Here is a 23,070-nt window from a genome sequence, read left to right as displayed (position 1 = left end):
TAAAAATTATTATTTTGCTTAAAAAACAAAAATTCTGTATAAGTATTAAAATGTAAGATTTCTCCATTTTTTATTCTCTGCCATCATCCTTACAAATTTGAAGAAAAAAAAATGGATTTATATTTATGTAATGGTGTTATGAAAACTAAAAACATGATTTTCAATCAAATCTTTCCCTTTAAAATATTGTAATAGGTTACGATCAGAGATGATGTACATTTATGTAAAAATTATAAATCGGTCTTCAATTATTTTAAGTCTTTGGACGTTTCCAAATTATATCGGTATACTCTATAACGATAGATCTGATTGGATCTCAAAAGAGCCAATTGTAATTTTAATAACTTTTTGTATGTACATCAAGCATTTAAAACTTAATCAGTAAAAAACAAAGGGTGCATTATTTAAGGTACATATTCACTGTGAAACCGTTCTCGTTAAAATACATAACATTTACTAAAGGTACTTTTCTGACAGAAGTACGCTAAATTGTGCAAAACATATTTTAATCATTTTAGAAATTTTTTTAAAAAAGATAAAAAAAAATATTCTAACAGAGTCAAGTCAACCGATTTAATAAAAAAATAATCGAAAAATCAACACATCATTTTAAAAAGCACTTCATAGTGATTTACCCCTTTGAAATACCGAACTGGCAGCAAGACATACGCCAGCGCCATGGCAACAGAAATGTTATCACAAATGTACTGGTTTTTCTCTTATCATTTATTATTTCTTATATTTTGTTGCTAACATGCCGACGGACGAATAATATATTTTTTTTTTACTAATAGTTGTGTTATTATACTGTATTTGAATTAATTACAGGGTATTTTAATCTACTTTAAATAGAATTGTAATAAGTAATATAATTATAACAATACAGACTACGGGAATTATGATGTCGATTCCAGGTCCAGGTGAAGTATAATATTTTCGGATTACTTTTTTGTTAAATAACAGTCCACCATAATAAGTATTTTATTCTGTTTAGTTATGAGTGAAAAGTCGAAAAAAAGTGCGATCACAGAACAAGCAAATGAAAGTACAACGGATCAAACCTCACAATTGAGTTTTTCAAGGTAAAAGAAAAATACAAAGCTATTTCGACTATTAACAATTTTAAAATAAAACACGATAGCAGTAGTTTTGACATACGAGTTTTATTCTGAGTAATAGAGCGGGTAATTGGTTTTTTTCCCCGACCGTGCCCATTGGGATTTTTTATTCAAATGGTAATCGTCTTGTGAAAAGAAAAGTCTATCCCGCTCAACAGTGAAAAACCTTGCTGAAAGTGAATTTGATAAGGAACTATTTGACGATGATAGCATTGTGCCTTACGTCTGTTTAACTCTTAACTTTGGGTATTTATTTATTTTTTTTTTACTAAGTATCTGATGGGATTTTTTACTGGTTTTCTAAAAGTATGATAGCGTATATTAAATTAGCTTTACATATTTTCAATCTATTTTTTCTCGGTATCTGAAAAAAGTGATTTGATTTTAACAAAATATGCATAAGATATATTTCTCATTTTACGTAGCTATGATACCTTATAGTTCTTTAGTTAGATCATTGTCTCATTGTAATGGTTAATGGGAGTTATATAATTTATTGTATCTTGTTCTACAATACTTTGTTAAACCCTAACTTAGAACATATTGTTAAAATGAAATCTTTCACAATTTTTTAAATCAATTGCGTTTCAATGTTTTAGTATCGATGAAGTAATAAAAGAGTCAAATGTGAAAATTGAAATAGATGAAACATATGATTGTGACAACGGAACTATGATATTTGTAGCAGAGAGAAATAATCCTTCAAACTCGGAAGAAACCAAGTAAAATATTTAATATTATTAATTCAATTAAGACTGGTTGAATAAATTATGTTTACACTCCCCGTGTAGTACTCGTTGTAAATTTTCCTAGGTACAAATATACATTCAAATTTAGTTTATTTTAATTAAAAGCAAAAAAATTACCCCTGTTTCATGGCAAAATATGAATTATTTAAATTCTATAAAATGTCTAAAAAACAATGACTGACACTGAACGATGATGAAAAATTATGTAAGAAATCAAGCCTTCGTTGAAATACTAGAAATTTTTTATTTTTTTCTTAAATACCCTAACGCCAATAGGGAAACTGTTCATAAAAAGCTTTCATCGTTCCAGTGTCATATAATAAGGAGAAGTTCTTTGAAGAAAAGTTCTTGAAGCAAATGCAAATGACTTAAACATTGTCTAGCTGAAAGCCACCCTTTCTGCCATTTGATTATCCGTTTTATTTTTTTAAGGACATATAAACTGCCACAGTAGCTAAATTTATAAATTCCTCCTTGTTCATGATCACTTGAAAAGTGTCAATTGGTAACTGACTTGGATTAGTGGTGCGGTCGTCCTCAACCCAAATGGACCGATCGTGGTAACTTGTGTAGTTGTTTTTTTTTTAGTTTTAATGTTTTAAAATTTTAATGATCAAAATATTTGCTGTTCATATGTCACAGCAAATATTTTTCACCGCTCTATATGGTTAACAAGTTGAAGAGATACCGCCATTCAAGTTCCAATAACACTTTATATTTAATTTAATAATTTTTAAATTATTTTCTTTTGAACTTTTCTAGAATTTTGTCCACTCATAAACATTAGCTGAGGCCAGCTAAGTTAGCTATTACAGTTGCCATCTTGTTTGATATATATTCGTACCCCAGAGCAAAAGTGTATTATGCCACAATTAAATTTTACGGGAGAAAGAAAAATATTAAACTATTTACTTAGTAATTAATTTAAATGGATGAACTTAAAGTCCAAATGTTGTATAATGTAGATCAGTGAATCGGGCGTGAAATTTAAATCTAGTTGAACTAAAAAACTGAGAAATTAAATTTTTTTTTTTTTGAATAATTTTGAGGTACGGATGTATAAATAAATTGTATAACCTAATATTTCTTAACCTGAGCGTTAAATATGCTTGTAACACATTGTTTTACATTGTTTTTAGTGTTAAAGAACCGTGCAACAAGCCCAAAGTGAAAGTCGAAGAAATAGATGTAGTAAATGGTTGTCGCTTCTAAACTGTTGTGGAAATTGAAAAAAATTTGCTTTTGGATGAGATAACGGCAAAGGATGATTTCTACACAAATCAGTGGTTTGTTTGCAACGAGTGTAACAAAATATTTACATCCAAAAGCCAGAATCACATGACTTGAACACCACCGAAATCAGAAAAAGTTGTCGAGACAAATTTGACAGAAATATACACAGGTGTGGTAGATTTTTTTTAAAAACTAATACAAGAATTTTGCTTGATGTTAGGAATAATCAAGTTGTCTTTTGGTAGTCGTATGGTCTTCTAGATGAGAAGACTATTGTTTTTTTTTTGTAGAGTGTAAATTACTCGTTGTCAAATGACAGTGGATTTAAAAAAAAAAAGGGCTACTTAATAGAATTCTACTTAATAGATGCCGATTTTGTTATTATTAATAATAGTTTTAACCCTTAGTAACACATATTATGTTTAAAATAAAATTAATATAATTTTAGTTTGTTATTTCTTAAATGGCTAAATCGTTTTTTTTATGTAGCATACCCTATATGTTTGGTCAAACATTTTCTCCTTCATAAATGTAATAAAACACTCTACAAGATTACATTTTTTTATATCAAAATAACGTCTAAAAATATCCGAAATAGTTAAATATGCTAAGTATCTAACTAAATGTCAAATGTCTAGCTAAAAAAAAAACAATACAATATTTTGTTAAAGAAAAAAAAATTAAAAACCTATTCGTCAAGGGGGAGGAAACCCTTTTTCTTTATTTCACTTATTTAAGCGTTCTTTCTGTACATTTAGAGTAAGACTATAACAGAAGTACCCAATATTCCTAAATACATTATTATATTAGTTATACTTACTAAATATAAGACAAAATATATTATTATGAAAACATATTATAATAAATTTTTTTAACTATTCATTTACATTGCACTGTTATGTTTGGTCTAGTGAAATTGACATGGAAGCGAATGAGACCGAAGTAAATGATCAACTGGCACAAACAAAAACCAAAGAGCAATCAAACACATTTATATGTGATTTGTGTAAAAAATTGTTTTTTACTAAAAGGCAAATAATCCGTCACATATTTAAATTCCACAACACGTCAACGATCAATCCTTTACTAGGAAAAAACAAATGCGTGCATACAGGAGAACAGCCTTACAAGTGTGATGTGTGCGCCAAGTGTTGTACTTCAAAAACTCAACTTGTACTACACAAACATGTCCATAATAATGAATGGCCATACACATGTGATGTGTGTTTAAAATCGTTTTCTAGAAAATCACACTGTAGTAGGAGCGAGGAAAATAGTATTATTATTATAATACAATTATGAAACTAAGCAATGTATCTAGGCCAAATGGCAAACAGTTAAAATGTGTATACAGCGAAAATTATATTTATTTCTATTATTTAAAGCCGTACAAATTGTGATGTCAAGAGCACTCTCTTGGGCTTGGCCCGGGGAAGGTCTCTCCGCTTAGCATTAACTAGGTGGAGAACTTATTGTATCGACTGTTGTTTTGTGCCATTATACTTTATTTCTTAAGTATATTTTCGACTTGCGTATTTATTTATTAACGTTACCTTTTGGTGTCTCATTTTTAAGAGTTAAAGTTTACCTTTTAAATATCGTGTGCTAGGACAACCTTTTTAGTGATCAAAATTGCAAATAGTCTTTATTCTTTAAAGTTCTATACTTACGGAAATAGTCATTAATCTTGCACTAGGTATAATTGAAAATGGGCCTTAATTACGATTAAACCCGTATTAGGCGTCTGGTTGATTACTACTTAGTGTGGGTTAGTCGTCTGGCTGAAGTATAGTTCCGGAAGGTTTAAACGGCTGGGCATTGGCTTTGATCAACCTTAAAGGATCCTAGTATAACATCTTTAAAAGGTATCACGTTGTGCGTATCGAGTTAATACTGTATACGACAACACTTTGCACTACATGAACGTGTTCATACTGGAGAAAAGCCTTATAAGTGTGACATTTGTTTAAAATCTTTTACGACAAGATCTTACCTCACAGTACACAAACGGGTTCATTCTGGAGAGAAACCATACGAATGCAATGTGTGCTTTAAGGCTTTTGCACAATAAAACAACAACGTTTTACACAAACGAGCCCATGTTGGACAATAGAACAGTCATACTTTTTAGTCATTCATTATCTTATTTGTGTTTTGAATTTGTCTATACTACATTTTGTTTGTTCAATGAATTATATTAACTAATGTATTACTTTAAGATTTTTTCGTTTAATGTATATGTTTACAAGGTTTGATATTTTACACATTATTCTATCATAAGTCAAATGTTATAACATACTAGGACTGACTCGTGCACTTTTTTGGCCATTATAACTAGAAAATAGTAATTTTCTTACAAATTTAAATTGTTTGTTTAATGATTTATATTAACTAATTTATGTTGTATTATTAATCAAACGTTATAATATATACTAGCACTGTCCTGTGCACTTTGTTATCTGTAATAATTAAATTTTAGTGTTATTTGTATCACTACAACTAAATAAAAAAAAAAAAAACAAGAACTTTACTTGTAAACTAATAATAATTCATTGCTTTAATTGTTTGGGGTTTCTCAATAAAATTAGTGTAATATTAATTCTTATCTGTACATAAAACTATCATAGGTCTTGACCCGCAAAAAGAAACGAGATTTATCCTTGTTAAAATATATGATACCTATACTCAGCTTCGCCTTGGAGCAACGTCAAAGATATTTTGGAAGAGTTCAGAATAAATATAGAACATCTTAAACACTTTTTGAACTAAGAAAATATATTGTGTTAATTTTACATGGAATAACAATATTAATAAAAAGAATATTAAGGTGTGTAATTTTATAATTCTAGTATTTTGCACATTTTGGGTTGTTAGGACTTGTGTTCATTCAAAAACGCTCATGCATGTGTGCAAGTGAACATATAAATATCAAATAAAATTTGTTCCCAGGTAACCATTGTCATTGATGTAATATATTACATTATTGTGAAGACAATATTAATACTAGGTCCTTATAAACAATAAAATTATGTATTTTTTGTCGACTGCGAAACGTATACTAGCCGTGACCGCCTTAAAGTGGCCGTGCGTTTTGTAACCATCAGCGTGCAATTTTTTTTCCTAATATAAATCGGATAATTTTTAAAAACTTTTTGACCGATTTAGAAACGCATGTTTTTAGTTTTATACAAAAATAAAGTTTGTACGTGTTACACAAGTTAAACAAATAAATGATTAATCATTAAAATAGAACCTTCTTTGCTGTGAACCTAACCATGTTAATCAAATGCAAAAAAAAAATATATCAAGAAGCAGAACTTGGACTTGAGCTAGGGATCTCGAAAGGGCTAATGTCATCAATAATTGTAAATTTTAACAACTCTTGTTTATATATTAGAAATTTTACTAAATCGGTAAAAATTAAGAGATCATTTTAATCAAAAATACTAGGTAACTGTAACACCAGTATTTGTTAACAATACGTCTAAAACACAAAAAATATTTACTAACGTACTTTATTACAAACGTACACCCAAATGCGTAAAGCGTACAGACATTTTTATAATTTTTTTACATTTATTATAATAAACAAATGAAATACTAATAAAAATTTAGGATAATATATCAAGCAGCAAAACATACGCCAACGCCATGGCAACAAAAATGTTATCATAATATATTATTCTGGTTTTTCTTTTATCATATTTTATATAGTATACACACGATCACGATGTAGAGAAGATAAGGTGACACCACTCAACTTCTTATCAGTAAAAATCTAGGGTCGAATGCTTCAGGCATTTTGGTAGTTCAGCTTCGCTGTACAGGTGGCGCCACCATTCGCCCGGAGGCCGATATTTTCTATGCGGCTTATGGACAATAAACGTTTTATTTTTTATTTTTATGTTAATTATTCTTTATTTGGAGTTTTTATTATTTTTATTGTCTTATTTAGTAATAAGTAATTATTTTGTTAACTTTTTAATTGCGAAAACTGTGTTTTTTAACGGCATTAAAGTAAATATTAGCACTAGAATATAGCTTTCATAATTAATTAAATTAAATTTATTCTGATCTAGTCTTTGTCCCAGCACAGTTATTTATTTTATTATTTTAGCTACTCTACTAATATAAAGTAGTATTCCAATACTAATTAGTCATTAGTATACATGGTCATAATTTCTAAATTCTAGATCAGAGTAATAGAATAAAACTATAGTAGAGCAAATATTGCCAATAAATTATAAATCTAAAAGATCTACATTAGTCAATGAATGTTATTTGTAAAAATGAATAAGAACAACAGTATTTTATAATTATATATGCCGCGGTTTATTATGTAGACACAAAATATAAACAATTATTTGTGATGCAAATTATTTTTCGGGGGTAAATTAAAATAATCGGAAAGAATGTATTGTTATGTACAGTGGTGTATTACAGGGGAAGGGTTCGGGTTTAAACACCCCAGAGCCAAAAAAAATTGTGTTTTAAGTAATATATTATAGGTATTTATTATATAACTGTTACAATGTTACTCTCTGAAGTAATTTAGAACTTGAAGTAAATAAATAATAATTTAATAATTATATTTTAATTATTGAGTGTTAAGGGGAATTGCGGCTACCTAAGTAAGAATTAAAATATCTTCGGAACTGTAAGTCCAGAAATTTCGTTGTTCTTTACAACGAATTATTCTTTAGGCCTTCAACAACTATAAACTCAATTTGAAAAAACTTCTCTGGTGCTTAAAATTCGATATAGGAAGGGGGAGGGAGGGGTTGAGGAAAATTTTTTCTTGTACATAATACGTGTTATTATATTATACATCGTATAGAATAATTTCATATATTGTTATAAAAGGATAGTCATCGTTCGACTATAAACGTATTTTGTGGAATAGGAATTAGAATAAATAGTACATTTAATTAGACTACATATACGAATATTGTGGTTTTTAAAATAATATATAATCTATAGTCCTGTAATCAAATAAAATTACATGTAATATATTTTTATTTAGTAATAAAAATGACAGTAACGTATAATAATATGTAAAAAAACCCTATTAGCTCCATGTAAAAGTCGGCCTCCGGGCGAATGGTGGCGCTATCTACGTGACAAAATTGTACTACCAAAATGCCGTAATTTCTTGACCCACTGATTTGGTTGGAGTGGCGTCACCTTATCTTCTCTACATCGTAAGTATACAGTATACAGTACACTTTGTTGATTTGTTCCTAACAACTAACAAGCAGACGAATAATAATTTTTTTCAACTAATAGTTTTGAGTTTTGTTGTTTACTGTATTTGGATTCATTACATACATTTAAATACAATTTTAATTATAATAAAATTATAACAATACCGACAACGGGAATTATGATGTCAAATCCAGATCCAGGTGAAGTATAATATTTTCGAATAAATTATTTTAAATAACAGTCATCATAATAAATATTTTATTCTGTCTAGTTATGGGCGAAAAATCGATAAAAAATGTGATCACAGAACAAGCTAATGAAAGTACAATAGATCAAACCTCACAAATGAGTTTTTCAAGGTAAAGTAAAATGAGTTTTTCAAGGTTAAGTAAAATTAAAAGCGATTTTCACAATAAAAATTTGATATTAAACTGTGATAGTTTTATCGACATATTATTATAAGTTTTAGAGCAAGTAATTATTATTTATTTTGACCGTTCTGATGGGGGTTTTCGTTCAAACCGAAAATATAATAGATGTAACGTCGCAACTGAGTATATTTTAAGGTAAATAGTGATAAAAAAAAGTCATTAGACGCTATTATCACTACTAAATTTATAAGTTAAACCATCATAGTAGTATTTTTGCTATATTTTTAGTTTTTAAAATAGTCCATGGCAGAGCGGGTAATGTGTGTTATAGCATTTATGATTGCTGGTTTGACATTTGGTCTTGTGGTTCTATTTGCTAGGCAGGTAGGTTTTCTTTTGTGAAAAGAAAACGCTACTCCTCTACGGCGACAGACTGACGAACAATCCCAATAGCAAAGCTGTCACGAAACTATCTTACAATGTTATCATTGCGCATTCAAGGCCTGTTAAACTACATGATGATGATGAGTTTAAAATTAGGTTAATTAAATTAGGTATTCATTTTTTTTTTACCGGATATTTGACTTGGGAGATTTAAGTATAATAGAGTTTCAAGTTAGCTTTACATGTTTTTAATCTATTTTATCTTGGTACCTATGAAAAAATTAAAATGATTTTTATAGCTATAACATTTTCTTCAATTAAAACTTTTGCAAAAGGGCAACTAGTATATATACTAGCTGTATTCCCCGACTTTGCACGGGGCTATACAATTTCCCTATTTATTTTTTTATTTATTTTAGAGAACAGAGAGTTAGCATTTGTTGCTGAAGGCTACATTGTTTACCTTTGCTGATTTTATTATAGAATTTTCAAACTCTGAGTTGTAAGTTCAAAGATCTCATCACAGAAATTATTAATCATCATAATCTCAAATACAGCATTTAGCCCGACTACTTACCTTACATATTTTTGGCTCTAACACCCACCAACGCAAAACCAACGTGACCAAACTTTTCTATGATCGGGATGTTACCAAAAGCTATTTACCACCATAAACGCGAATTCGCATAAAAACGCCATGGAAACGGGTCCCGCCACTCAAATAATATACATAGCGGGTCAGTTGTGTTAAATAATTTCACATTTTATGATAGGTAATTTGTAGTTTCATATAATATAGTAATTCAGACCACGGACCAATTTTTAAATGTATTTTTTTTAGCATTGATGAAGAAAAAATTGAGGCACCAATAAAAATAGAAGGGACTGATAGTTGTTTTTACGAGCCCACAATTACAATAAAAGAAGAAAAAGAACTGCTGAACACGGAACTCATCAGGTAAAATATTTACAATCTGTACATTTTTAAAAGTCAATTGATACAGGTTGAATGAATACATTATGTTTACACTCCCTGTATAATATTCATTGTAAACTTTTCTAGCTACAAATATATAATATTTGTAGTATGTTATACGATTACGCTTTTCAAGTTCAAGTAGCACATTCTATTAAATTTAATTATTTTTAAAATACTTTTGTAGTTGACTATTAAAAATCAGTTTATGATATATATATATATATATATATTTATATAAATTATACTGTTTAACCGGGTACAACATATCTTAGTCGGTTATTATATCCATTACATATTAAATTACACCTTTTTTAATATTAAAGAATCATGCAATGAACCCAAAGTCTAAACTAAAAAAGATACAATTTTGACTATTGTTTAATATTGTAGTTTTCAAAAAAAAAACTTACAAAATATTAATCATTTTGAGAGAAAACTGGTGTTAGGCATTAAAAGAATCACTCGGTATAAACATACTGTTTAATCTAATAATAATACTTAATCCAGGCACTGAATATACTTGTTACTCATTGTTTTACATTGTTTTTAGTGTTAAAGAACCGTGCAACGAGCCTAAAGTGAAAGTTGAAGAAATAGATGTAGTAAATGGTTGTCGCCTCGAAACTGTTGTGGAAATTGAAAAAATTTTGCTTTTGGATGAGATAACGGCAAAGGATGATTCCTACTCAATACAGTGGTTTGTTTGCAACGAGTGTAACAAAATATTTACGTCCAAAAGGCTTATGGAACACCACAAAACAGAATCACATGACTTGAACACCACCGAAACCAGAAAAAGTTGTCGAGACAAATTTGACAGAAATATACACAAGTATGGTAGATTTTTTTTAAAAACTGATACAAAAAAATTTTGCTTGATGTTAGGAATAAACAAGTTGTCTTTTGGTAGTTGTATGGTACTAGATGAGAAGACTAGTTGTTTTTTGTAGAGTGTAAATTACTCGTTGTCAAATGACAGTGGATTTAAAAAAAAAAAGGGCTACTTAATAGAATTCTACTTAATAGATGCCGTTTTTGTTATTATTAATAATAGTTTTAACCCTTAGTAACACATATTATGTTTACAATAAAATGAATATAATTTTAGTTTGTTATCTCTTAAATGGCTAAATCGTTTTTTTTATGTAGCATACCCTATAAGTGTTATATTAATTAATTTTTTTAATATTGATAATAGTTTTAACTCTTAGTAACGCATATTAGTATGTTTAAAATAAAATTAATATAATTTTAGTTTTGATGAGGAGATTAAAGAACTAATTGTATTTATTCATTAATTTTTTTATGTCTAGATTTTTTGTTTGTTATCTCCTAACCGGCTTAATCGTTGTTTATGTAGCATGCCCTATATATTCGGTCAAACATTTTCTCCTTCAAAAATGTAATAAAATAATTTGGAGACAACTAAAAGCAAAAAGTGTAATTGTTTTAAAAAAAAGGATTATTTATAAATTAAGAGCTAGTGTAGGTAGATAACATACAGGGTGATATACTCACTGGGCTTAATTAATAATTTTTTTTTTCCATAATGTTTTTATACAATGTGATCTCAATGTCTCACAATTTTTTTTGTTTTACCCCCTCCAACTTAGTTTTTTGATAGAACCCATTAAACTTTTGAATTGATAATAATGTACAAACAAGTTTAAATGGTCGAAAACCAGTTTAGGATAACTATTTATAAGTTATAATAGTTTAAAATTTAGGATGGGAGGAGAAGTGCGTTTGGGAAATGCGCGCAGATTTAAACAATACTATTCCACCTTTCCTCCTGCCTAAACTTGAATAACTAAACTCCAATAACTTCAAAAATAGTTATCTAAAACTGGTTATTGACAAGTCAACATTTTTAGTACATTATTAATATTTAAAAAGTTAATGAAATGTATTCGTTACCAGTTAAGTTTCAAAAAAGACTATCAAAAAAACTAAATTGGAATGAAAGTAAAAACAAAAAATATTGTGAAAAATTGAAGTCACATTGCATAAAAAAAAACTATGTAAAGAAAAAATTAAATTCCTAAACCCAGTGAGATATTGAGTGGTTCACAATGAGTTGATCACTTTGTATAAGGACTACGCACTAATGCATTTTCGCTAAAATAAATACTTTAATTTTGCTGCTTTAGATTGTGTATATTAGTTATACTTACTAAATATAAGACAAAATATATTATTATGAAAACAATTTAAACCGATATTATAATATATTTTTCTAACTATTCATTTACATTGCACTGTAATGTTTGTTCTAGTGAAATTAACATGGAAGCGAATGAGACTGAAGTAAATGATCAACTGGCACAAACAAAAACCAAAGAGCAATCAAACACATTTGTATGTGATTTGTGTAAAAAATTGTTTTTTACTAAAAGGCAAATAATCCGTCACATATTAAAATTCCACAACACGTCAACGATCAATCCTTTACTAGGAAAAAACAAACGCATGCGTACGGGAGAACAGCCTAACAAGTGTGATATATGTTTAAAATCTTTTACGAAAAGATCTTACCTCACAGTACACAAACGGATTCATTCTGGAGAGAAACCATACTCATGTGACGTGTGTTTAAAATCGTTTTCACAAAGGTCCATTCTGACAAGTCATAAAAGTGTTCATACTGGGGAAAAGCACTACAAGTGTGATGTTTGTTTAAAATCGTTTTCTAGAAATTCATACCTTACAATACATAAACGTTTCCATACCGGAGAAAAGCCTTATAAGTGTGATATGTGCCTTAGATCTTTTTCGACGAAATCCAGTCTGGTATCACACGGACGAGCGCATACTGGGGAAAAGCCATACAAGTGTGATATGTGCCTTAGATCTTTTTTGAGGAAATCCAGTCTGGTATCACACGGACGAGCGCATACTGGGGAAAAGCCATACAAGTGTGACGTGTGCCTTAAATCTTTTTCGGCGAAATCCAGTCTGGTAACACACGGACGCCTGCATACTGGAGAAAAGCCTTACAAATGTGACGTTTGTTTAAAATCGTTTTCGAATAAATTCAGTCTGGGAACACATGTACGCGTGCATACTGGAGAAAAGCCCTACAAATGTATTGTGTGCTTAAAGCACTTTAATCATGTAACAAGCCTTACAAAACACAAACTCGTGCATACTGGAGAAAGGCCTTACAAGTGTGACGTTTGTTTAAAATCTTTTTCGGTGAAATGCAGTCTGGTAGCACACGAACGCATACATACTGGCGAGAAGCCGTTTAAATGTGATGTGTGTCTAATGTGTTTTAAACAAAGTCCTCACCTTATACAACATAAACGTGCCCATACTGGAGAAAAGCCTTACAAGTGTGATGTTTGCTTGAAATGTTTTGTGTCAAGATACAATCTCACAGTACACAAACGAGTTCATTCTGGAGAAAAGCCTTACAAGTGTGATGTTTGTTTAAAATCTTTTATGATAAGAGACTACCTCACAGTACACAAACGCGTTCATTCTGGAGTGAAACCATACAAGTGTGATGTGTGTTTAAAATCGTTTGTCACAAAATCCATATTAGCAACACATAAACGCGTGCATACTGGAGAAAAGCCCTACAAATGTGTTGTGTGCTTGAAGCACTTTAATGAAAAGTCAGCCCTTATAAAACACAAACTCGTGCATACTGGAGAAAAGCCTTACAAGTGTGACGTTTGTTTAAAATCTTTTTCGGTGAAATCCAGTCTGGTAACACACGTACGCCTGCATACTGGCGAGAAGCCGTATAAATGTAACATTTGTTTAAAGTCTTTTACGACGAAACCCAATCTGGTATCACATGAACGTGTGCATACTGGAGAAAAACCTTATAAGTGTGATGTTTGTTTAAAATTGTTTTCGGTGAAATCCGCTTTGGTAGTACATGAACGCGCGCATACTGGAGAAAAGCCATACAAGTGTGATGTATGTCTACAATCATTTGTGGATCAATCTTCCCTCAGAATTCACAACCGCTTACATTCTGGTGAAAAGCCTTACGAATGCGATATATGCTCTAAGCGCTTTTCCCAAAGAACCAACATGGTAAAACACAAACGGACCCATGGTGGAGAATAGTCATACAGCTGAGTGTCTTCTCCGATATATAATATAAACATTTTTTTAGACTATTTTATAAAAAAAAAACAGCTTTTAGATTTTTATTAAATTGTATTGTACATTTTTCTGTACTACATTTTGTTTGTTTAATGAATTATACTGACTAATATAATATTTCAAGATTTATTCGTATGATGTATATTTTTACATGGTATGGAATTTTACACATTATTGTATCATAATTCAAATGTTTTTAATATAATATACTATGACTGACCTATGCGTAATAACTAAATAGAAAATAGTAATTTTCTTACAATTTTTAATTGCATACTCTTTAGAAAAAGGATTCTGCAAGCTTAGACTATCTTTATTAAAATGCAGCAATTAGTTGAGGTATAATGAAAGTGAAATTATCAGATTTCAGAATATGTATAAAAAAAAATTTGATAAGTCTGAAGAGTATACTATGACAGATTTAATCTGTTATCTAACATTAAATTGTTTTTTTCCCATTTTAGTTTAATATATTATAAAAAATACCTTTTCTTTATAAAAATTATGTAGGAGAAAATTTATCTTTAGCAACCACTTAGGGTTGGCCTAGAAGGGTGAATTATTGTACTTTTCTTTTATTATACAAATAAGAACAATCCAAGTGGTAAATACGAATTTTGTTAAGCGCAGTCTCAAGAAAAAAAAAATGTTAACGCGAGGTGGACTAGGGACTACCTTATATTGTAGTGTTAGGGATCTCAAAAGGGCTAATGTGATTAATTGTAATTTTTGCCAACTCCTGTTTGTATATCAAGCACTATCAAATTTATATAAAACAAAGGACGCATTGTTATAAAACACATGTATAACAATATTTAAAATACATAAAATTATTTTCTAAAGGTTAGGTACTTTGTTACAGAAGTACACTTAAATGCACAAAACGTATTGAAGTTTTCATAATTTTAGAATTTATTAAAAAGTCTTAAGATCATGCCATCAAGTATAACAATATGTACCTATTAAACAGTGTAGGTACTGAAGTGTTCTGTGTTACAACGCCGTTCCCGCCAGTTCTAATATTGAATTTTGTACTATGGCCTTGTTTATAATCCATAATCGATAATATTATTCTCGAAGGTACACTGCAATAGTATTTTACACGTACAGTTTTATTAAATTACAATTTGTATAAGGCGAAAATAACGAAAATTTCTTATCGACTATTTATTTAAGTAAAAAATATATAATCGAAATCGAAATTCGTAGTGTGAGGAAAATTCCCTTGTTCCCTCCCCTCCCCCCCCCCAAAAACGGCCATGCTAAAATTAAAAAAAAATTAATTCACAAATCAACAAATTGGTAATTTATGCAATTACCAAACCAAGTTTAGGGGATCTCATATTCTCACAACTCATAACAAATAGATCGTTGGGAAAAAGTGTACAATGGAAAAAAATGGTTAGTGTAGTGGTAATGTATGCAATTTGGGAGAGGTGGTGTTATCCCTAACTATATCATAGATAATGTGATTTAAAAAAAAAACAATAAAATAAAATTGCATAATAAATAATGACATTACATAATCTTAATATAGAACAATTAATATTTATTTAAGTATGCTGACGAGCCACTATACGTTTTTAGTATGATAGTTCAAAAATCCACCTTGGAAGTTACCAAACTGGCAGCAAAACATACGCCAACGCCATGGCAACAGAAATGTTATCATATATTATTCTGTTTTTTCTCTTATCATTTACTATTTGTTATGTTTTTTTCCTAACATGCTGGCGAATAATAATTTTTTTCAACTAATTGTTTTGACTTTTTTTGTTAACTGTATTTGGATTCATTACAGTGTATTTAAATATACTTTAAATACTATTTTAATTATAATAAAATGATAACAATTCAAACTACGGGAATTATGATGTCGACCATATCCAGGTAAAGTATAATATTTTCTAATTAAATTATTTTAAATAACAGTCATCATAATAAATATTTTATTCTGTCTAGTTATGGGCGAAAAAACGAAAAAAAGTGTGATCACAGAACAAGCAAATGAAAGTACAATAGATCAAACCTCACAAATGAGTTTTTCAAGGTAAACGGAAAAATTAAAATTAAAAGCGATTTTCACAATAAAAATTTGATATTTAACTGATAGTTGTGTCGACATTTTATTATAAGTTTTAGAGCAAGTAATTTTTATTTCTTATGACCGTTTTGAAAGGGGTTTTTTTTGTTCAAACTGAAATACAATAAGACTCAATGTCACAACTGAGTTCATTTTAAGGTAAATAGTGATAAAAAAAAAATCAGCTATTAATACTAAATTTATTAGTTAAACTATCATTGGAGTTGTTTTGCCATATTAATAGTTTTTAAAATGTTCTATGGCAGAATATTAAAATTTCATATTAAACCGTGATAGTTGTTTCGAAACTTTATAATGAGTTTTAGAGCAAGTAATTATTATTTGTTTTGACCGTTTTGATAGGGTTAGATTTTCGTTCAAACTGAAATACAATAGACTAACGTCACAACTGAGTTCATTTTAAGGTAAATAGTGATAAAAAAATCATTAAAAACCATTATCACTACTTAATGTATAAGTTAAACAACCATAGGAGTGTTTTGCTATTTTATTAGTTTTTGAGATGGTCTAATGGCAGAGCGGGTTATGTGGGTTAGCATTTATTATCGCTGGTTTGACATTTGGTCTTGCGGTACTATTTGCAAGCAAGCAGTTGGTTTGTGAAAAGAAAACGTTACTCCTCTACAGTGACAGACTGACGAACCATCCCAACAGCGAAGTTGTCAAGAAACTATCTTACAATGTTATCATTGCGCATTCAAAGCCTGTTGTACTACATGATGATGATGAGTTTAAACTTGGGTATTCATTTTTTTTCTGGATATTTGACTTAGGAGATTTTTTAGAAGTATAATAGTGTTTTAAAGTTAGCTTTACATATTTTTCATCAATTTTATCTCGGTACCTATGAAAAGAGTAAAATTATTATTATAGCAATAACATTTTCTTTAATTCAAAGGTCCTTTGAACTCAGAAGTTACCAAGTAAAATATTTACAGTGTTTATTCAATTAAGACATTGACAATGTTATTATTATTTATATTATTACAAGCTGTCCCGACCCGACATTGCCTGTGTATTAGAATAGAAAGTTCAATTACCACATTCTATTAAATTTAATTATTTTAAAATACTATTGCAGAACTTTGTTTACTTTTAAAAATTGGCAAAGGGCAACTAGTATATATACTGGCTTCGCCGGGGTTTTGGAATATGCCTATTTTTTTTCTTAGAGAAAGGAGAGTTTGCATTGGTTGCTGAAGGCTACATTGTATACTTTTGTCGATTCTAATATAGATTATTCAAACTGTGAATTGTGAATTCAAAGATCTTGTTCTTGAGGTTATAACTTGTGTACAATATATCAGAAAATAAATGTATCACTTGGGTCTTCTGCATACAATTGTAGCTATTGATTCAAGTTTATTCATGTATTTAGTTATAAAAAAATGAATTTTTAAATACAGAAATCATAAATCATCATAATCTCAAGTATAGAATTGAGCCCGACTACTTACCTTACATATTTTTGCCTCTAACACCCACCAACGCAAAGCGAACGCGACCAAACTTTCCTATGATCGGTATGTTACCAAAAGCTATCTACCACCATAAACGCGAATTCACTTAAAAACACTTCCATTTATATAATATGTATATGTATATCTACCTATATATATATATATATATATATATATATTGTTTAACCGTGAACAACCTATCCTGGGCAGTTATTATATCAATTACACTTTAAATTACATCTTTTTTAGTATTTAAAAATCATGCAATGAACCCAAAGCTAAACTAAAAAAGATACAAATTTGACTATTGTTTAATATTGTAGTTTTCAAAAAAAAACTTACAAAATATTAATCATTTTGAGAGAAAACTGGTGTTAGACATTAAAAGAATCACTCGGTATAAACATATTGTTTAATCTAATAATAATACTTAATCCAGGCACTGAATATACTTGTTACTCATTGTTTTACATTGTTTTTAGTGTTAAAGAACCGTGCAACGAGCCTAAAGTGAAAGTTGAAGAAATAGATGTAGTAAATGGTTGTCGCCTCGAAACTGTTGTGGAAATTGAAAAAAATTTGCTTTTGGATGAGATAACGGCAAAGGATGGTTCCTACTCAATACAGTGGTTTGTTTGCAACGAGTGTAACAAAATATTTACATCCAAAAGGCTTATAGACCATCACAAAACAGAATCACATGATATGAACACCGCAACCAGAAAAATTTGTCGAAAAAACATTTGCCAGAAATATACTCAGGTGAGGTGACATTTTTTTAAATCAGAAACATAAGAATATTAATTTAGCGATTTACTAAGTAATATTAAGGGTTAATTATTTAATAATTCCTTAAAACAATATGGGCATTATAAACAAACATTTTAAGGTTAATATAAACACGTGAATAGTAAAAAATAATTAGTTGAGCATATAATAAAATGCGTAAGGGACCTCTTGGGGTATCTTGAGGTAATATGGAGAAAGATAGCAGAAATACCCGGGGAGATTTATTAAAGTCATATTTTGATCTTTAGAAATAAGATTGTGCATTTTTAACAGTGGTCCATACTTCAATATTTAACTGTGTTCGATATGCACAATCTCATTGATAATTTTAACTAACAGTTTTAACTTTTAATCTTATCCTCGCACGTTTCCTGGTCGGGCGACTTTGTAAGTAATAACTTATCCTAAATCTTTTAATTTTTTATTTCTGTTATAAAGTAATACGTCTTAGCCGAGTCAAAATTGATATTAACGGTGTTCGTGGATTCCATGCAACCGTGGTCTAATATATGCGACTCTATTCAAATTTCCATTCCTTATATTGTGTGTTCTTGAGTATAGTGGTCGTATAGCATCTTGTTATATTAACTACACTGAGGAAAACATATTGAAAGTGTGATAGACTTGTTTATTTCTTTCAAATAATTAATTAAATTATTCATAAAGATCATAATTAAATTGTTGTATAAAGACTCTTTTTAATGGTGTTAGCATAAACAAAAATATTTTCAAAAAGAAAACTTACAAAATATTAATCATTTTGAGAGAAAACTGGCGTTATGCGTTAAAAGTACCACCCGGTATAAACATATCGTTTAACCTAATAATAATAACAAACAATGCACTGAATATATTTGTTACTCATTGTTTTTACGACGTGGTGACTTGAACACCGCAACTAGAAAAAGTAGTCATAAAACATTTGCCAGAAATATACTCAGGTGAGGTGACATTTTTTTAAAACTCTCAAAAACAATTTTGCTTTTAAATATTTTATTATGAACAATAGATTTCAAATTTAGAATAAAATATGTGAAAACAAAAATTAGAATAATTTTAATAAGGCTACTACCACCCATACTAATGATTTTTTTTTTAAAAACTTATATAAATATATATATACTTATATATATAAACTTATATAAAAAATGTATATGAGAAGTCTGAGAAGACTAGTAGTATTTTGTAGATTGTAATTACCTTATGTCAAATGGCAGAATAGGATTAGAAAATAATTGTATATTAATCATCAACCAAAGTATTTATAAATTCTATAAACACATCGACCCTTTGTAACAAAAAAAAAAACTGTACTTAGATATTAAATGCCTTATTATAAAAAACCCAAAGATAAATCTATAAAGAGGTTTACATACTAACATTCTTCTTAAAAAATATGATATTTTTACTCTTACGGATGAATTAATTATAAATTAGTTAATATTAATAATAATAAAAACTTATGATAGGTTTCATGCTTAGCAAGAAGAGAAGGAAAGTGATTAGTGGCAATAAGAGAATAAAAAAATGTAGACAGGGTAAAATGATAATATGTAGAATAATTAGGAGACAACTAAAAGCAAAAAGTGTAAGAGTTTAAAACTTAGGATAGGAGGGGAAGTGCGGTTGGAAAATGCGGACAGATTTAGATAATACTACACTCCTGCCCTAAATTGTGTATATTAGTTTACTTACTAAATATAAGACAAAATATATTAATATTATGAAAACAATTTAAACCGATATTATAATACATTTTTCTAACTATTCATTTACATTGCACTGTTATGTTTGTTCTAGTGAAATTAACAATGAAGCGAATGAGACTGGAGTAAATGATCAACTGGCACAAACAAAACCCAAAGAGCAAGCAAACACACTTATATGTGATGTGTGTTTAAAATCGTTTTCTAGAAATTCACACCTTACCCAACATAAACGTGTCCATACTGGAGAAAAGCCTTATAAGTGTGATGTTTGTTTAAAATCTTTTATGGCAAGATACAATCTCACAGTACACAAACGAGTTCATTCTGGAGAGAAACCATACAAGTGTGATGTGTGCCTAAAATCGTTTACGGATAAGTCCACTCTGGTAACACACGGACGGGTGCATACTGGGGAAAAGCCATACAAGTGTGATGTGTGCTCTTTAAATCGTTTGCTCGAGCAAAATCCATATTTAGGTACACAACACGGATAAACGACGTGCATACTGGAGGAAAAGCCATACAAATGTGTTGTGTGCTTGAAGCACTTTAATGAAAAGTCAAACCTTATAAAACACGAACTCGTGCATACTGGAGAAAGGCCTAACAAATGTAACGTTTGTTTAAAATCTTTTTCGGTGAAATGCAGTCTGGTAACACACGTACGCCTGCATACTGGCGAAAAGCCGTATAAATGTAACATTTGTTTAAAGCTTTTACGACGAAACCCAATCTGGTATCACATGAACGTGTGCATACTGGAGAAAAGCCGTATACATGTAACATTTGCTTAAAATCTTTTAATCAATCATCTTCCTTTGTACAACACAAACGTGTTCATACCGGAGAGAAACCATACACGTGTGACGTTTGTTTAAAATCGTTTTCGAAAAAATCCAGACTAGTAAGTCATCTACGAGTGCATACTGGATAATTGCCATACGAATGCAATGTGTGCTTCAAGGGTTTCTGACAAAGAAGTAACATGGTTGTACACAAACGGTACCATGTTGGAGAATAGTAGAATAGTCATACTGGATAAGTGTCTTTCTCTGCATTTTAAACACTTTTTGGCGTACTCGTTATTTAATATCTAATTCGTGTTGTAAATTTGTCTATACTACATTTTGTTTGTTCAATGAATTATATTAAATAATGTATGTAATTAATCGAACTTTATAATATTATGTACTAGCACTGTCCGTGTACTTTGTTATTTGTAATAACTCAATTTTAGTGTTATTTGTATCATTACAGCTAAATAAAAAAATATGACGAGAGCTTTATATCTTTTTTTTTTTACATTTAACTAATAATAATTCATTGCTTTATTTTTTTGGATTTTCTCAATAAAATTAGTGTAATATTCCTTATCTGTATTTAAAAATATCGTAGGGCTAGACTCACCAAAAGAAACGAGATTTGTCCTTATAAAAATACATAGTAACTATACTCGGCTTCGCCTTTGAGCAATGTCAATGATGGTATATGTGTTTGAAAGAACTCAGAATAGGTAAATATTGAACATTTTAGACACTATTTGAACTAAGAAAACTATATTGTGTTAAGTTTACATGGAATAACAATAAGAGTCAAAAGAATATTAAGGTGTGTGATTTTGTTATTCTAGTATTTGCCCGTTTTTGGTTTTTAGGACTTGTGTTAATTTAACAACGTTCATGTATGTATGTAACTAGAAATATTGCCAACTATATTGTTAATAACCAATAAAAATGAGTTCCTAGGTAACCGCTGTCATTGATGTAATGTAACACATTGTTGTGACTTGTGTAGATGATAATAATAATACTAGGTCCATATTGAACACGTTGTGATTAATATTGAAAAAACTCTATGGATAATCGTCCATAGATCTCTGTATCGTCCCGAAAAGATCTAGCCAACTCGGCAACGTTTTGTTAATACGTTTTTTTCTGTTTTTGTAGTAGTTTAAAATTGTGAATATTAAGTTTATTAGTGCGTTCTGTTTTTTGCATTTACTTACTACCCATTCACATCTATACTATTTTTTTATACTAAAAATCTCACGTTATCAAAAAGTCTAAACACTAACAGCTATTTTTTGAAGATTTGAAATTTTACAGTCTACATCTTTTATACAAAATTTAAACAGCAGCGCTCAATTTTAGGGATTATTTTTTCTTTAATCTATATCTAATTTTATAATTAATTTGTATACTAGTTTAACTAACGAACAGTGTTACATGAGTAATTTATTTATGTAATAATATTTAACATAAAACTTCATGCAGTAACATTTGTTACTTGAAGTGGAGGGAAGCGTCAGGTGTTTTGTGTGACTGGAGGAAGCCTATACGATTGAAAGGTAAATTGTATAGGATGGTAGTGAGGCCAGCAATGTTTCATGGGTCAGAATGTTAGTAGACAAGAAAACTGAACAGAGTACTAGTGTAGCCGAAATGAGAACGTCAAGACGGACGAGTGGAGTGACTAGGGAGGATAGAATGAGAAATAAATACATATGGGGGACTTATAATTTTGTCTACTAGGTCAAATTTAGAAATATTGTGGCTGGATCACCATTAGACACCTTATGGTTAGGAAATATAAACACCATTTGATGAAAACTTGACAACTACAAGTACCTATCATTAGAATAGATTCTTTCACAATTTTATAAGTTATAAGAAAACTGCCTAGTACAACCCTTAACTAGTGACGTGGATTTTTGTAACATTACTAGTGACGTACGGTATGTCATACCGCACCTCATTTAACTGTGGTTGTACTTTAAGTTTTTCCTAACTTTTTCTACTACCTGTAGTTAGGTATAAATGCAGAGAAGAAAAGACACATCAACGTAAA

General features: G+C 29.6%; 2 protein-coding genes across 4 annotated transcripts; both read left to right on the top strand.

The window, feature by feature from the left end:
• Positions 1 to 575: 575 nt before the first annotated feature.
• LOC126835707 (zinc finger protein 845-like) lies at positions 576 to 14,338 on the top strand. Of its 3 annotated transcripts, none has more exons than XM_050568465.1 (5): positions 596 to 920; positions 995 to 1,082; positions 1,718 to 1,840; positions 3,007 to 3,269; positions 4,012 to 4,620. In XM_050568465.1, exons 1-4 carry the CDS (start codon positions 899 to 901, stop codon positions 3,077 to 3,079), a joined length of 306 nt encoding a protein of 101 aa, XP_050424422.1. In that variant the 5' UTR covers positions 596 to 898; the 3' UTR covers positions 3,080 to 3,269; positions 4,012 to 4,620. The 3 variants fall into 3 exon arrangements, with proteins under 3 accessions (XP_050424424.1, XP_050424422.1, XP_050424421.1); XM_050568464.1 differs by lacking the exon at positions 4,012 to 4,620 and adding an exon at positions 12,316 to 14,338 and having other exon boundaries at positions 636 to 920; XM_050568467.1 differs by lacking the exons at positions 3,007 to 3,269; positions 4,012 to 4,620 and adding an exon at positions 2,300 to 2,409 and having other exon boundaries at positions 576 to 920.
• On the top strand, positions 8,295 to 20,717 carry LOC126835803 (zinc finger protein 28-like). Its single transcript, XM_050568628.1, has 5 exons — positions 8,295 to 8,505; positions 8,577 to 8,664; positions 9,902 to 10,018; positions 10,590 to 10,871; positions 20,315 to 20,717. Exons 1-5 carry the CDS (start codon positions 8,484 to 8,486, stop codon positions 20,715 to 20,717), a joined length of 912 nt encoding a protein of 303 aa, XP_050424585.1. The 5' UTR covers positions 8,295 to 8,483.
• Positions 20,718 to 23,070: the final 2,353 nt, after the last annotated feature.

This window comes from Adelges cooleyi, unplaced genomic scaffold, assembly GCF_023614345.1.
Source record: "Adelges cooleyi isolate 19-005CV unplaced genomic scaffold, UGA_ACOO_1.1 ACOO_flye_CR_arks_rails_tigmint_CR_PRNA_23, whole genome shotgun sequence".
NCBI lineage: Eukaryota > Metazoa > Arthropoda > Insecta > Hemiptera > Adelgidae > Adelges > Adelges cooleyi.
This window is presented reverse-complemented; position numbering and strand designations above follow the sequence as displayed.

Excerpts from the sequence above, each read along its gene's own strand:
- LOC126835803 (XM_050568628.1), top strand. The coding sequence starts at position 8,484 with ATGATGTCAAATCCAGATCCAG. Across the intron at positions 8,665-9,901 it reads TCACAAATGAGTTTTTCAAG|CATTGATGAAGAAAAAATTG; the intron begins GTAAAGTAAAAT and ends TATTTTTTTTAG. Across the intron at positions 10,872-20,314 it reads TTTGACAGAAATATACACAA|TGAAATTAACAATGAAGCGA; the intron begins GTATGGTAGATT and ends TGTTTGTTCTAG.
- LOC126835707 (XM_050568464.1), top strand. The coding sequence starts at position 12,326 with ATGGAAGCGAATGAGACTGAAGTAAATGATCAACTGGCACAAACAAAA.